The sequence below is a fragment of the Dasypus novemcinctus genome, chromosome 10, assembly GCF_030445035.2.
Source record: "Dasypus novemcinctus isolate mDasNov1 chromosome 10, mDasNov1.1.hap2, whole genome shotgun sequence".
Taxonomy (NCBI): Eukaryota; Metazoa; Chordata; class Mammalia; order Cingulata; family Dasypodidae; genus Dasypus; species Dasypus novemcinctus.
Genome location: NC_080682.1, coordinates 73,814,099 through 73,826,108, shown reverse-complemented (window position 1 = coordinate 73,826,108; position 12,010 = coordinate 73,814,099). Strand labels below are relative to the sequence as shown.

At 44.7% G+C, this 12,010-nt stretch overlaps 1 protein-coding gene across 8 annotated transcripts in view; it reads left to right on the top strand.

Annotated features, from left to right (window-relative positions):
* The window catches only part of NAV2 (neuron navigator 2), a 741,011-nt gene that overhangs the window by 685,753 nt on the left and 43,248 nt on the right, over positions 1–12,010 (top strand). For all 8 annotated transcript variants that reach the window (XM_071218148.1, XM_071218149.1, XM_012525659.4 and 5 more), the window contains 3 exons: positions 5,241–5,293; positions 9,890–9,913; positions 10,024–10,098. In XM_071218148.1, coding sequence (XP_071074249.1) covers positions 5,241–5,293; positions 9,890–9,913; positions 10,024–10,098 — 152 coding nt within the window. The remainder of the gene's footprint in view (positions 1–5,240; positions 5,294–9,889; positions 9,914–10,023; positions 10,099–12,010) is intronic.

Below are 12,010 nucleotides of genomic sequence, written 5' to 3'. Positions count from 1 at the left end.
GTGTATGATCTCGGGCAAGTTACTTCACCTGTCTGTGCCTCTGTTTTTTCACCAATAAAATGGGAATAACCATGATACCTGTCTCATGGAATTAGGAGAATTAAATGAAATAATACATAGAAATGTTCCTGCTTATAGGAGTGTTACTCCCTGTCCCAGCCTGTAGACGCAGCCTCAGCATTGGCTTCCTGACAGCTGGAAGTCGCTTGCTGGAGGACAGGGAGTCTCAGGGCAAACAGAGCTCGGGCTGAGGCCCATACCTCCAGTTGTGCCTTTTTTGCCAGCCAGGGGAAAGAGTGTGGGAGAGGGACTCAGCTTACCTCTCTGCCCCAGGTACCCAGGGGAGCGGGAACTCTGCCCAGCAGCCTCCTGGGAGGAAAGAACAAGCTTGTTAGGGAAATCTGAAATCAAGAGGGATAGAAATGCAAACGTAGATTCTGTTTTCGCCCAGCGTTCTTTTTAACAAGAGTCTTAAAGAGTTTACGGAGTGCCCCTCGGGTTAATCTTCCTGATGACTTCATACTCTCCACCCTGATTTATGTATCATTTGCATCCAGTGACAGTGAGCAGACACAAGTCTCTTCTGTGTATGAAAACTTGCTGGGGCAGATAACTAAGGAGGGGTGCACAGATGGATCCTGAGTTACTGAAAGTGTTCTGCTAGATTTGAGAGCTAGAAATTCATGCTATAACCCTGCAGAGCTGTCGTAGCGGGGGATATATTGGCCATTGGGTGAAGGAGTAGGCAGTTTGTCTCTAACTTGGTTCGAGTAAGTATGTGCTAGCCAGGCTCACCACTGAGGATTTCCTCGCATCCCTGTGACTGCTTGCTCGTGGAGTTCTTGCTGTGCTCTGTCCGTCTTCCATGTCATATGTATACCTGCGTGAACCGTGTTCAGTGCTGAAACTTGTCCATGCAAGCACTGTTTGCCTCATAAAGGTCCAAGACCATTATTGTATCATCAGATAGCTTTTATTTATTCCGTCTGGAATCAAGCTTGTCAGGCAACACAACTGTGGAATATCTGGGATGTCAAAGTGACGTTGATAAAAAGGGCTTGCCCACAAGCAGTGTCTAGACTTTTGTAAACCTAGTGATTTATGCTGATGTGGAACTGAAATGCAAGGCAAAAATCCAGTTTGTGGGTAGGGTGTAAGACTGCAACCTTTTCCTCTTTTGGAAGATTTGGCATTAGATTGACTTTACTTCTTCTAAGTGTATAAGGCTATTAACATTACAAAAATCAAATAAGGCTTGTGTAATTAGGTATTTTTAATTCCAGTGGATGAAGAAAAACTTTTTATTTTAATCTATAAACTCCCAGGTAGGGGGAAATTCACTCCTTATGTTTGTGCCAAATAGAACCTCTTTAGAACAGTTAGTACATCATATGCCACAGAGGAGAATGGAAATTTAGACAGAATAGCACAAATCCTTGTGTGAGATTTTTATGAGATTTAATTAGCACTTTGCATTTTGAAGGAAGTAGAAATCATAAATATGTAGATTAGATATAGGCGTGGCCCAGATGCAGCCTTTCTAAGTTATTTCAGGTAAATTAATTTCCATCAGGTGCATTATGCAATCTTAAAGTCAACTTTAATAGCATACACTTAGGGGAATGCTTGAGGCATATTCAAAATGGATACCTTTGGAGGAAAAAACATCCAGTGACTTCACCAATTATCATGAAGAGTGCAGTTTAAACTGAAAATGCAGAAATCCACACGAGCAGAGCAGCTTATTAAAAATGAAATCGTATATTGCGTTTTGTTTGTGTTAAGAGCCTTTGAGCTGCCAATGCAATTCAAATCCTGCCATCTCCACAGCCAGCAGTGTGACATTGGGTAAGGGACTTGAGCCTGCTCAGCCTGTTTCCTATTCACTAAATTGTAGAAAATAATTGTGCCTGCTTCAGAGGACTAAAGTGAAGATTAAACGAGATAAATCCTGGAAAGCATTTAGCGAAATACTTGGCGTATAGTAAATACCCCATCAATGGTAGCTGTTGTTATAAGTGTCCGTCTTTCTTTAATCCTTCTCCCTACCACGTCTGTAGGGCCATTATTATCCCTATTTCCTTTGTGGCTAAATTGAGGCAGAAGAAGTAACTTGAACTTTACACAGGTAGAACTAGGTCCTGAGACTCCTGCTCCTGCTCTGTCTTTCTACTTGATCCCACCTCGACAGCTGGCTCTTCCATGGTCCTAGCTGGGTTCCCTTACCTGGTTGAGGCAATAGAGAAAGGATATGTTCTCTGTTCAGTTAAGCCTGCTTTGCTGGTTGAGAGGCAGGTCAGCCATTAGCCATCAGAACTGTACGTCATTCTCACTGGCTCCTCTCACTGGCTCTTTCTGCAGAACCCGGGGTGGAATGAGAACTAGAGTCGGATGCCTAGATTTCCCAGCCTCTCTCTGCTCCTGACTTGGCTGTGTGTGCTGGATAACATTTCTTAACCTCTCTGGACCTTGATCTCTTTTTTGTTAATTAGGGATGAAAACTCCTGCACTGCTTGGGAATACTATTACCTGCACAGTCCCCATGATGGTGAGGATCAGATCAAACAATAATAAAAATGAGAAAATGCTTAATTTCATTACTATGAAACAAAAATTTCATACTATTCCCAAGTGTGATGTCAGAGGCATTAGATCGCTTTATTGGCTAGAATATGCCCAGTTGTTTCATTCTGTCTAGTGAATTCATTCCTACCAGAAACTTCTTTCTTTTCAAACATCAGTCATAGCAGGTGCCTAGGCATGAAGGGCTTAAGAAACCATTTTAAAATACACCAAAAGGCTTTAAAAAGAAAAAAAACAACAACTCAGAAATCAGTAAGCCTGCTCACTGAAGGGGCAGAGTAGTCCCCTCGCCCTGGCCAGCAGGGCCTGTTACTGAACTTCTGTGGAAGCCTAAGCAGACTGCTTTACCTCTCTGGGTCTCAGATTCCTCAATGGCAGGGGTGGCCTAGATAGTCTCTGTGTTTCCTTTATCTGTAAAATTTTGGAATTACCGGTATAGGGAGGAAAATTACGTGGCATGCATTAGCTGTTTTGGCCTTGTAACTCCCATATTTATTTTGTTGTCCAAAAGTAGCCAAGCTGCGTGACCCAGGCTGTGGCCTGGTATACTTCCCATGAAGGAAAGCCAACTGCAGTGGTCAGGCAAGCGACATTCAGTTTCAGATTGACTCTGGATGTCAAAAAGCAGTTTTTCTGGCCCCTGCAGCCTAGCTATTGCTATTTACAAGTGAGAGAAGTTAATTATAGAGAAAAATAATGACCTTCCTCCAAAGCCTGCCAGATGTGCACTTCTCTGCCTACAGCACCAACCTGGCACTGAGATGTTGCTGAAGGCAGTGTCAGTAAGTCTGTATTTACCAGATGGAGAAATAGAAGAGAAAAAGACTTCTGTTCTTCAGTAGCAAAGGCCATGGAGCAGCCGCGGGCAGGACTCTGCGGTCTGCCACTGATGGGGCTGTCATACAAGTGTCATTGAAGGGTGACTGCATGTTACCTACATCTCTTCTTCCAAGTTGGCCTTCAGAATCATCACTCTGCTAGTGTCTGTGTCATGGGGCTGAAGTTACTTGTCCCTTTGAAACCTTAGGTCACCAGGTTGGTGTATGAGCCTCTGTTAAGCTGTGGACATATTAGCACTGAAAGCCATTATTGGCTATTAACCTCTTGCACTGATTTTTTTTTCTTTAATGAGTCATGGGTCAGATAAGGGATGGAGGCAGGAAGAATGGAAGAAATGGTCTAAAACACAGGGCATTGCTAAGGAAGGTGGATGTGAATGATGGTGCAGGGGCAGCTTCAGAGCAGCAGGCATCTGCTAAGGTTGAAGAGGGCTGGAATGGCAAGCCAAGGGCTCCGTGGGCTCAGAGGAGAGAGGAACCCCATCCAGGTGGTGGTCAGGGAAATGAGGATAAGCTCCTTGGAGAAGATAGCGTTTGAACCAGTCCTGGAGATTTCGACACTAAATAAAAGGAACTGCATGGCCAAAGACTCTGAGGCAGGAAAGTACTAGGCAGGGCATGTTTGAGGAAGAAGTGCAGCCCTTGCAATGTGTGGACATGTAAAGGAAGAACGGGAGGTCAGGGAAGGTCTGTTGGAAAGAGAGTGGAGGCACTTAAGCAGTAGCCTGAGCTGTTCACCAGGCATCTTCTTGGCAGGGCACTTCTGCCGATCCAAGTTGAGTTTACTTCTTGGGTGGTAAGTGCATGCCCTTTATACACACGGAAAGTGGCTCCTCAGCTTCCTACTTGCAGGCCGCAGGTTTTGGCATGGCGTAGGGGAAAGGCATCCTACCCGTGGTCAGGAAGCTGTGCCCAGGTAAAAGGTCCTTAATGTCTCTATGGGAATGTTTTTTGTCTTTCAAGCAAGTTGCTGAGAGTGACCCAGAAAATGTTATTAAAGAACCTGGTTTCCAAAAGGAGAATGCAGCTAGAATGCCCAGTCCTAGAAAAGACCGTGTTTTAAAATCTTATGAGAACAAATGATAAAATGTCTCTGTAAGCTGGGGGTGGGAAGAGCCACCAAAGGGGCATACAGGGATGGTTTTGAGTCACAAAGTACCAGTCAGAAACCAAAAAGAGGACGCCATTTGCTTGTCACTTTGTAGATTGATAGAAATCCGATCACCAATCTGTATTTCGGTAGAGGTGTTTTTTGCTACATATTCATCTAGAATGAAGTTAATATGGCAAATAGCCTCTCCGTGTTCAAAATAGTCAGCTCATTCCTTCTTCATACAAGCAGCAGATGCTAGCAGGGTATTTAAAAAGTATGTATGCAAAAGTATATATGCAGCACAATCCCAGCCCTAAAGGAATACATTTATTTGAAAAAAGACTGGAATATAAAATACGTTGAAACAGTAACAATTTGCCTCTGGGTAATGAAATTATGAGTCACACAGTTTATGGTGGTGAATATGCTTCTTAACACTTCTCTGTACTTGAAAATCTTGACTCCATGATCATGTATTATTTTGATAGGGGGAAAAAAATGTGTTTAGAAGATTGTAGGAAAAAATATAATAGTAAAATGACTTCCTGAGAAAATTATGCATTATTCGATCTCTCAGCAAACCAGGAAGGATTGGGTCAAGGGGAGGGTATGTTGCTCTGTGTTACTGTCTCGAGCCTGTTAGAGTCCTATACTGCTGATTTCCTCCCCCTTCTTTTTGACTCCATAACAGCTACCTGTGCAATTCACCTTTTCTTTTTTTATAGTTCATGGATCCTCACTGTCCTTGGTTTCCAGCACATCGTCAATTTATTCTACAGTGAGTATAAAGAAATGCCTTGGGGCTAGGATCACGAGTGTTGAGCTTCCTGTATCAAGTATGTGAAGAACCAAATGCAAGTGTTTCTCCTATAGAGAGCATTTCCTTTATAAAAGAATCAATTGAGTAGGGACCAAGACTTGAAATTCACGCACAGCTATTGAGTCCCATAACGTGCCAGTCATTAAATCTGGAATCGGCTGCTTTGCGTACAAGTGGCTTTGCGCCCTGGGTGATAACTGGTTAGAATGTATAAGAAGCCTTGGCCACCTGCTGGTAAATTTGGGAAAGAATGGCCTTGAGTAATTTATTAAGCTGCTGTGTGCCTCAGTTTCTTTATCTGTAAAGTAGAAAGAATAGCAGTCCCTACCTTAGAGGGTTGAAATGAGGATTAAATGATAGGAGGACTATTTTCACTCTCACCTAAACTCAAGCACAAGGATTTTTTTCTGGTTTTATTCCTAATGCTTAGAACACAGAGCAAGTATTCAAAACATAAGTTGGAATGAAATAAGAAAATAAGTGTAAAGAAATTAGCATAGAGCTAATAGCACAGAGAAAGCACTCAATAAGTGTTAGCTGTCATCATCAGTGAGACGATTATTGAACAAAAGCCAAGTGCAATCATATATGGTACTGGATTGGTTCAGTGGTGCTTAGTTTTTATAAAACTTAGTTCTTACACGTTTCTAACTATGCATCTTAAAAACTTTAAGTTCAGAATTCCTACAGGAAGAAAAATCACTTGGTTATTGTGAATCAGAAATTCTTTAGCCCTTTTTTCCATGGAAGCAAATGTTTTGATAATTCTGTTTTGGATAATGTTAGGTTTCTGGACTGTAGCAGGACACAATGGTGTATGGCCCCTTGTAAGTAAAAAACCATCCCGAAGTAAGTTAAAGAGAACAAGGCCTGATTGTTCTTTCTTAGGCCTAGAGCAAGCAAATAGACTTCAGCGACTGTTGACATGGTCTGAGCCAGTCTGCTCCTACCGGTGTCGCCACTCCAAAATACCTCTCTCAGCTGGTCATCTTATCTGATGACCTAGCTTTCATTTGAAAGGCTTTATATATAGTACCCTTGGGGAGGGGTTATTTAACCCATTATCTGTTAGGGAAGTCAAGGGGTAGCTTTCCAGCTGTCAGCCAGTAGATAAACGAAGTTCTTTCTTCTAGAATGAAACTCTGGGATATGAGTACCAGGGATGGTGCTTGTATTTATAGGCACCAGGTACATATGCCCAGCTCTGGCTTAAGCCTTGAGGCTATAGTTTAGGTCAAGAGAGGAGCCTACTGCAGAGAGGGGAAGCCACGGACGCCAGAGAGCATTGAGGGATGGCGAATCCTGCAGGTGCACAGGGTGGAGGCAGAACAGCCATAGCAGACAGGAGCTTCTCCAACTATTAGTATCCAGATCTAGGAAACCATCTCATGCAATTCCTGGGTCACCTCCCTCATGCCGGTGGCTCCTGTGGTGAAAGAACCCTATTCCAGTAGCTGTTATTCTGGGTGTGTGGACATGGAGCTGGTGTTTTCATGAAAGTTGGAATAGTCCTTTCTCAGTTGATATAAATCCATGGATTACTGAAGAACTAAGAATAATAATTTTTAATTCCATATTTATCTAGATAACATGAGGCCTGAGGTCTAATTCTAGTTTTTCCTCACTGTTTGGCCTTGGCAGATCATCTCATTATGCCAGGGTCTTTCAGTTTTGTTTTCTGCATCAGGGAATTTGGCAAGTTGGTATCTGAGGTCCTCACAACCTCTGATGGAGTCAAAGGTTCCCATTTACTGTTCTTACATGTGCCTTCTCTGAGAATATAGGTCCCTTTTGCAGACTTTTAAAAATAGTCTAACACTGGAATATTTTCAAGCTAGAGTCTGGCTAGATTCTGCTGCCACCATGAATGGATCTACTATTAGCAACTTGGTGAGGATGAAATTCTGAAACGAACGCTTTGGCATCTTTATAAATGTTACCTCAACAGCCCAGTTCTCGTTGGATGCTTAAGGACCTTTGGGGTCTCTCAACTTGACACAGACCTAGACCAAGGCTCCTGCTGAAGAGCCAAGGGTTTTATAGGCCCTTGTGGGATGACAGTAGATTCTTTCTCACAAATCTCTGTAATTCTTAGCTATTCGAGAATGCCCATTGTATCTGGATTTGGCCTGTAATTTTAATTATAAATGAAAGAAAAGGCAACATGGTGTTAAACAACTGTCATGGGGAAGTCATGGCCAGCCCCTGGAGTAGAGAACATCTAAGAGGCCTCATCTGGCACCAGACTTGTTTTCTTGGTTGGCAGGGAGTGGCAGTTGATTCCCAGGAGAACTCCTAAATAGGGGAGGCCAGTAGCTTCAGATGAACAGAGACGCGCAGCGGCGGCTAGGGGCAAGCTGAAAACGCATGAGTTCTCCAGGCTGCTGTTGAGAACAAGGGCCCCACCCCAGAGATGGGTGGGCATAGGGATAGACTGTGGCAGAGGTGTGGAGAGGGCCAAGGCCGCCGATGACAGTGTTTGGAAGCAGGGCTGGTCCCCTGTGGGGGTGAGCCCACCAAATAGGCCATCACTAGCCTCCCAAATGTTAGAAAGCTCTGACATTTCTCACCATTAACTTTTCAACTTTGGGTCAGACTCCGAAGTCAAGGGCCTTATTTCTGGAAGGCCTCCTCACAGTTGTGGCTATCGTAAAAGAGCAGGAGAATGTGCCGGTTAAGATTATCGGTTCTGGAGCCAGGCTGCCTTGGAGCCCATCCCAGCTCCATCATGTACCAGCTGTGACCATGGTGTGACTTAACCTCTCTGTGCCTCAGTTTCCTCATCTGCAAATCAGAAGGCAAGAGTATTAGTACCTACTCAGGGGATTGTTTTGAGGATTAAATGAATAATGAATGTAAACTGCTTGGAGCAGTCTCTGGCACATGGTAAGTACTCGATATATACTTGTAGTTATTACCAGAATGGAAGCAACAGGAGGTTACTGCCATATCTGAAATTCTTAAAACAGTACCTGGCTCATGGTAGGATATCAATAAATATTTGATGCAGCAGGAGAGGAGTGGTGGGTAGAAGGATGGACACACCAAAAAGGATAGATGAATACCATCTGGGAGCTCTGGAAGCAAAAAGTGAGTCCTTGGCACATCTCTCCCAACGTTCTCCTGAAGACATTTGTTTAATGGGGAGATTGTCCAGCTGTGTGGCTTTAGGCACAATATCTAAGCAATCTGAGCCTCAGAAGGAATGCAAGCAAATCTATGTTATGGGGTTAAACAGTTTGGCCCCTGTGAATTAAAAATAGTTGCTGCTGTTAGGAGCCAGCCTAGAGAAAGGAGCTCATGGGCAGAGGGGAGCAAGGAAAGGGAGGTCAGGCAGGAAGCAGCCACTAACCTGCCCCAGCTGGTGGGGATGGAGCCTGCAAGACCTAACGAATTAGAGCCTTCTGCATTCTGAACTGATGATAGAAAAATGGACGCCAGAGGCAGGTGCTGATTTTAGGAAATGGTAGTTTTACTATCGGCAACTCTGGATGAGGACACACCGCAAAGACCCAAGGACAAGATAAGGTCCTTACTGATTTGTACTCACCTGACTGGTTCCCACCTTGCTCCTTCACCCCTGGGGAAGGTATGGGTGGTGGGGTGGAATCCCCCCAAGAAAGACGGGGACACTTCCAGCCCTTCCAGGAAGAGGTGATGGGTTGCTCTCTTATGGGCCCTGGCTCTAACCTGAGGAGTCGGAAAGAAAGATCCCCTCTCCCCTTGTGGGTTTCCCCTAGGGGAGGAGAGAGGTAATCTTGCAGTCTCCACTGGCAGGTGTCTGTGTCACCACAGACCCCGAGTCCAGCTGAGAAGGCTGTATCAGTTGGAGGGACTGCGGGCTTTGCTTGTCTTCCCCAGAGTAACAAATATTTGGGGGACCTGACTTGGGGTAGCAGGAAAGTGAAGGCCACGTATATCCTCACAATACATGGAGACTCCCGGGCCCCCTCACTTTAAGGACGCTTCTGCCTTGTGGCTGCTCCTGCTGCAGTGCCCTGGGGATATGGGCGGAAGGGATAAAATGGGGCAGAATCACCTTCAAGTTGATGCTGCCACCCACAGATAAGAGTTTCCAGGTAAAATACTGAATGTCCTATAAAGTTTTGAATTCATATCAACAACAAATAGCTTTGTAGTTTGTGTCTCCCCACTTCACTAAAAAAGTATTCATATTTAACTGGATATTCTGTAATTTATTTACTAAATTTGCAACCCTATTCTGGCTTACCCCTACCCTACCACTGACCTTCTTGTAAGCCCCTTGCTCCATCTTCCCCTCCACATGGCGGACAGTAGGGCTCCTCACAACCCAAACAGCTGGAGGTGTTCTCATGCATCTAATTTCTTAAAATGCTGGCTGTTTGTATTTGGCCCTCTCTGATTGGTCACATTAATTGAACCAATTTATCCCAAGAAATACACCAGAAAAGAAACTCATAAATTTTCAAGATTGCCCTAAGTGCCCAAATATGGTGTTCCCCTTTTCCCCTTTGACTGAGCATTTTTCTTTGTTCTTCAACTGGTCTGATTTCCCTTATGTTTCCTTTACAGCCAGAAGAAAAATGCCAATCAGAGGTAAGGAATACTTTGCTGGTTGGATTTCTTCTGTCACTATTATCATAATTTTACCCAGCTCAACCTGGAAACGGGCTCAAAGCAAGCGACTCTGTCCCTTATATCTTCAGATTCGCAAGCTGCGGCGGGAGCTGGATGCCTCCCAGGAAAAGGTTTCAGCCTTGACCACCCAGCTGACAGCAAACGTGAGTACAGACACAAGGCTAGCAAGCGTGGGCCTGAAGCCACTGCTGCCTTCTGAGGCCTCCTAACTCTGGACAGCATAGAAGCAGCACTGAGTAATAGAAAGAACATAGGCCTCAGAATCTTGGGCCTGAATTTCAGCTCTGACACTTACTGGGTCTGTGACTTTAGGCAAGTAATTTAACTTCTGCGCCTGAACTTACTTATCTGTGAAATGGGGTTGTCCTGTGATCAGTGCCTGAAATGCATTAAGTACTCAGTAAAACATTAATTTCCCTTCACTTCCCCTTTCTGAACACTTTTGATCTGGGAAAAAAAAAAAAAAGAAATCCAGGACTCCACAATTATTAGCCAGTTGCTCTGTAATTATAGTATACACGCTGACATGTTCACTAGGCACTGCCCACCAGCATTCCGTTCAGCCACTGTTTGAATGCCAGCTATGCCCTGGGCTCTGTGGGTCAACAGCAGAGCAAGCACAGTCAGTGGCATCAGCATTTGGGCTCTGGTACAGCAGAGAGACCAAGCAAACAGATTTGCTAGAACACGGTCCCTGCTATCCAGAACTAAAGGTAGGCGGTTGTGGGAGTATATGGGTGGAGCACCTAACTCAGTCTTGGTCGGCGAGGGGGTCAGAAAGACTTCCTGGAGGAGATGAGCTTTGAGTGGAGGCTTGATGGTGGTGGTGTAGGGGGAGGAGGTACGGGAAGGACAGCTTTCTAACCTAAGAGAATAATTTGTGCAGAGGCCCAAGGTGAAAGGTTTTGGTGCGTCTAGAAACTCTAGGTAGCTCTGTATAAATAGAATCTGTAACTTGGATGTGGGGAAGAGGCAGGATGATAGTGGGGAGGACGTGGGGAAAGAGGAGACACTGAAGAAAGAAAAGGGTCAGATCCTGGACTGTATTTAGGCTGAAAGTCGAGACTTCATCCTGAAGTCAGTGGAGACCTGTCAGTGAGTTCTAAGCAGCCCAGTGAGGTGGTGGGATTTGCTCTATGGAAAGATTCCTGACTGGTGTGGAGGCAGGGGTCTTCTATCCCATGAGTCTAAGCAGAGCTGCGACTCGGCGAGGGCTGAAACTGGGAAGAGCCTGAGGTGTGGGAAGGGGCCGGGATGCCTTTGAGCACCACCCTGCCTGAGGCGCCCCAGATCAGCCTGTGTGAGCCGCTGTCAGGACATGGGAGGACGTTTTCAAGGGTTGCCTTCATTTGACCAGGAAACTGAGGCAGTATCCCGAGTCATCATTTATCTGGAGTTTTTGTGTAGGTAATTCCTGTTTTGAGCCTGAGTGTCCTCAAGGAAACCATTTCACTTTAAAGTCTGTGCATAAAGTGCCTAGCAGAGTGCTTGGCCTTAGTTGCAAACTCAGTAATTGGTAGCTCCTGTCACCATTATTATTCAGACTCCCAAGCCGGCTCTCCAGGCAATCTTCGGTTCTTTTCAAAACCCTAACATACATGGCCCCTGGGTGTTTTGTAATCCTCCTTTATTTTCTTTACCTCTTCTTCCCCTTAATAACAGTATTAGAAGAACATCAGAAATTTGATGTGATAGCTGAATTTTGAGGCTTAGTTCCTATCCGATAAAGCAGCTGTGGGTAGATGCTTCATCTGGGTAACCAGATGTGTACTTAGAACCCCAAATGCACTGAGCCAGGGCCTTCCCAACCTGTGAGGCTTCATATCAAACCCCACCCCCTTCAGATAATTCTGAGGTAGCTGCAAAAGAATCATGGCTGTCAATTGTTGCCCCCTTAATAATCAACAAGTTGCTTTTCAATGAGCTTGGGTTTATTTCTCTAATTACCCCCTGCTCCTACAAGGGGCCTTACACTGGGCATTTGTAACTCCACTCTCGGTTTCAGAAAGCTCAGAGTGAGAGCCCTTAGAATATTCCAAGAGTGTGTTTTGCTCC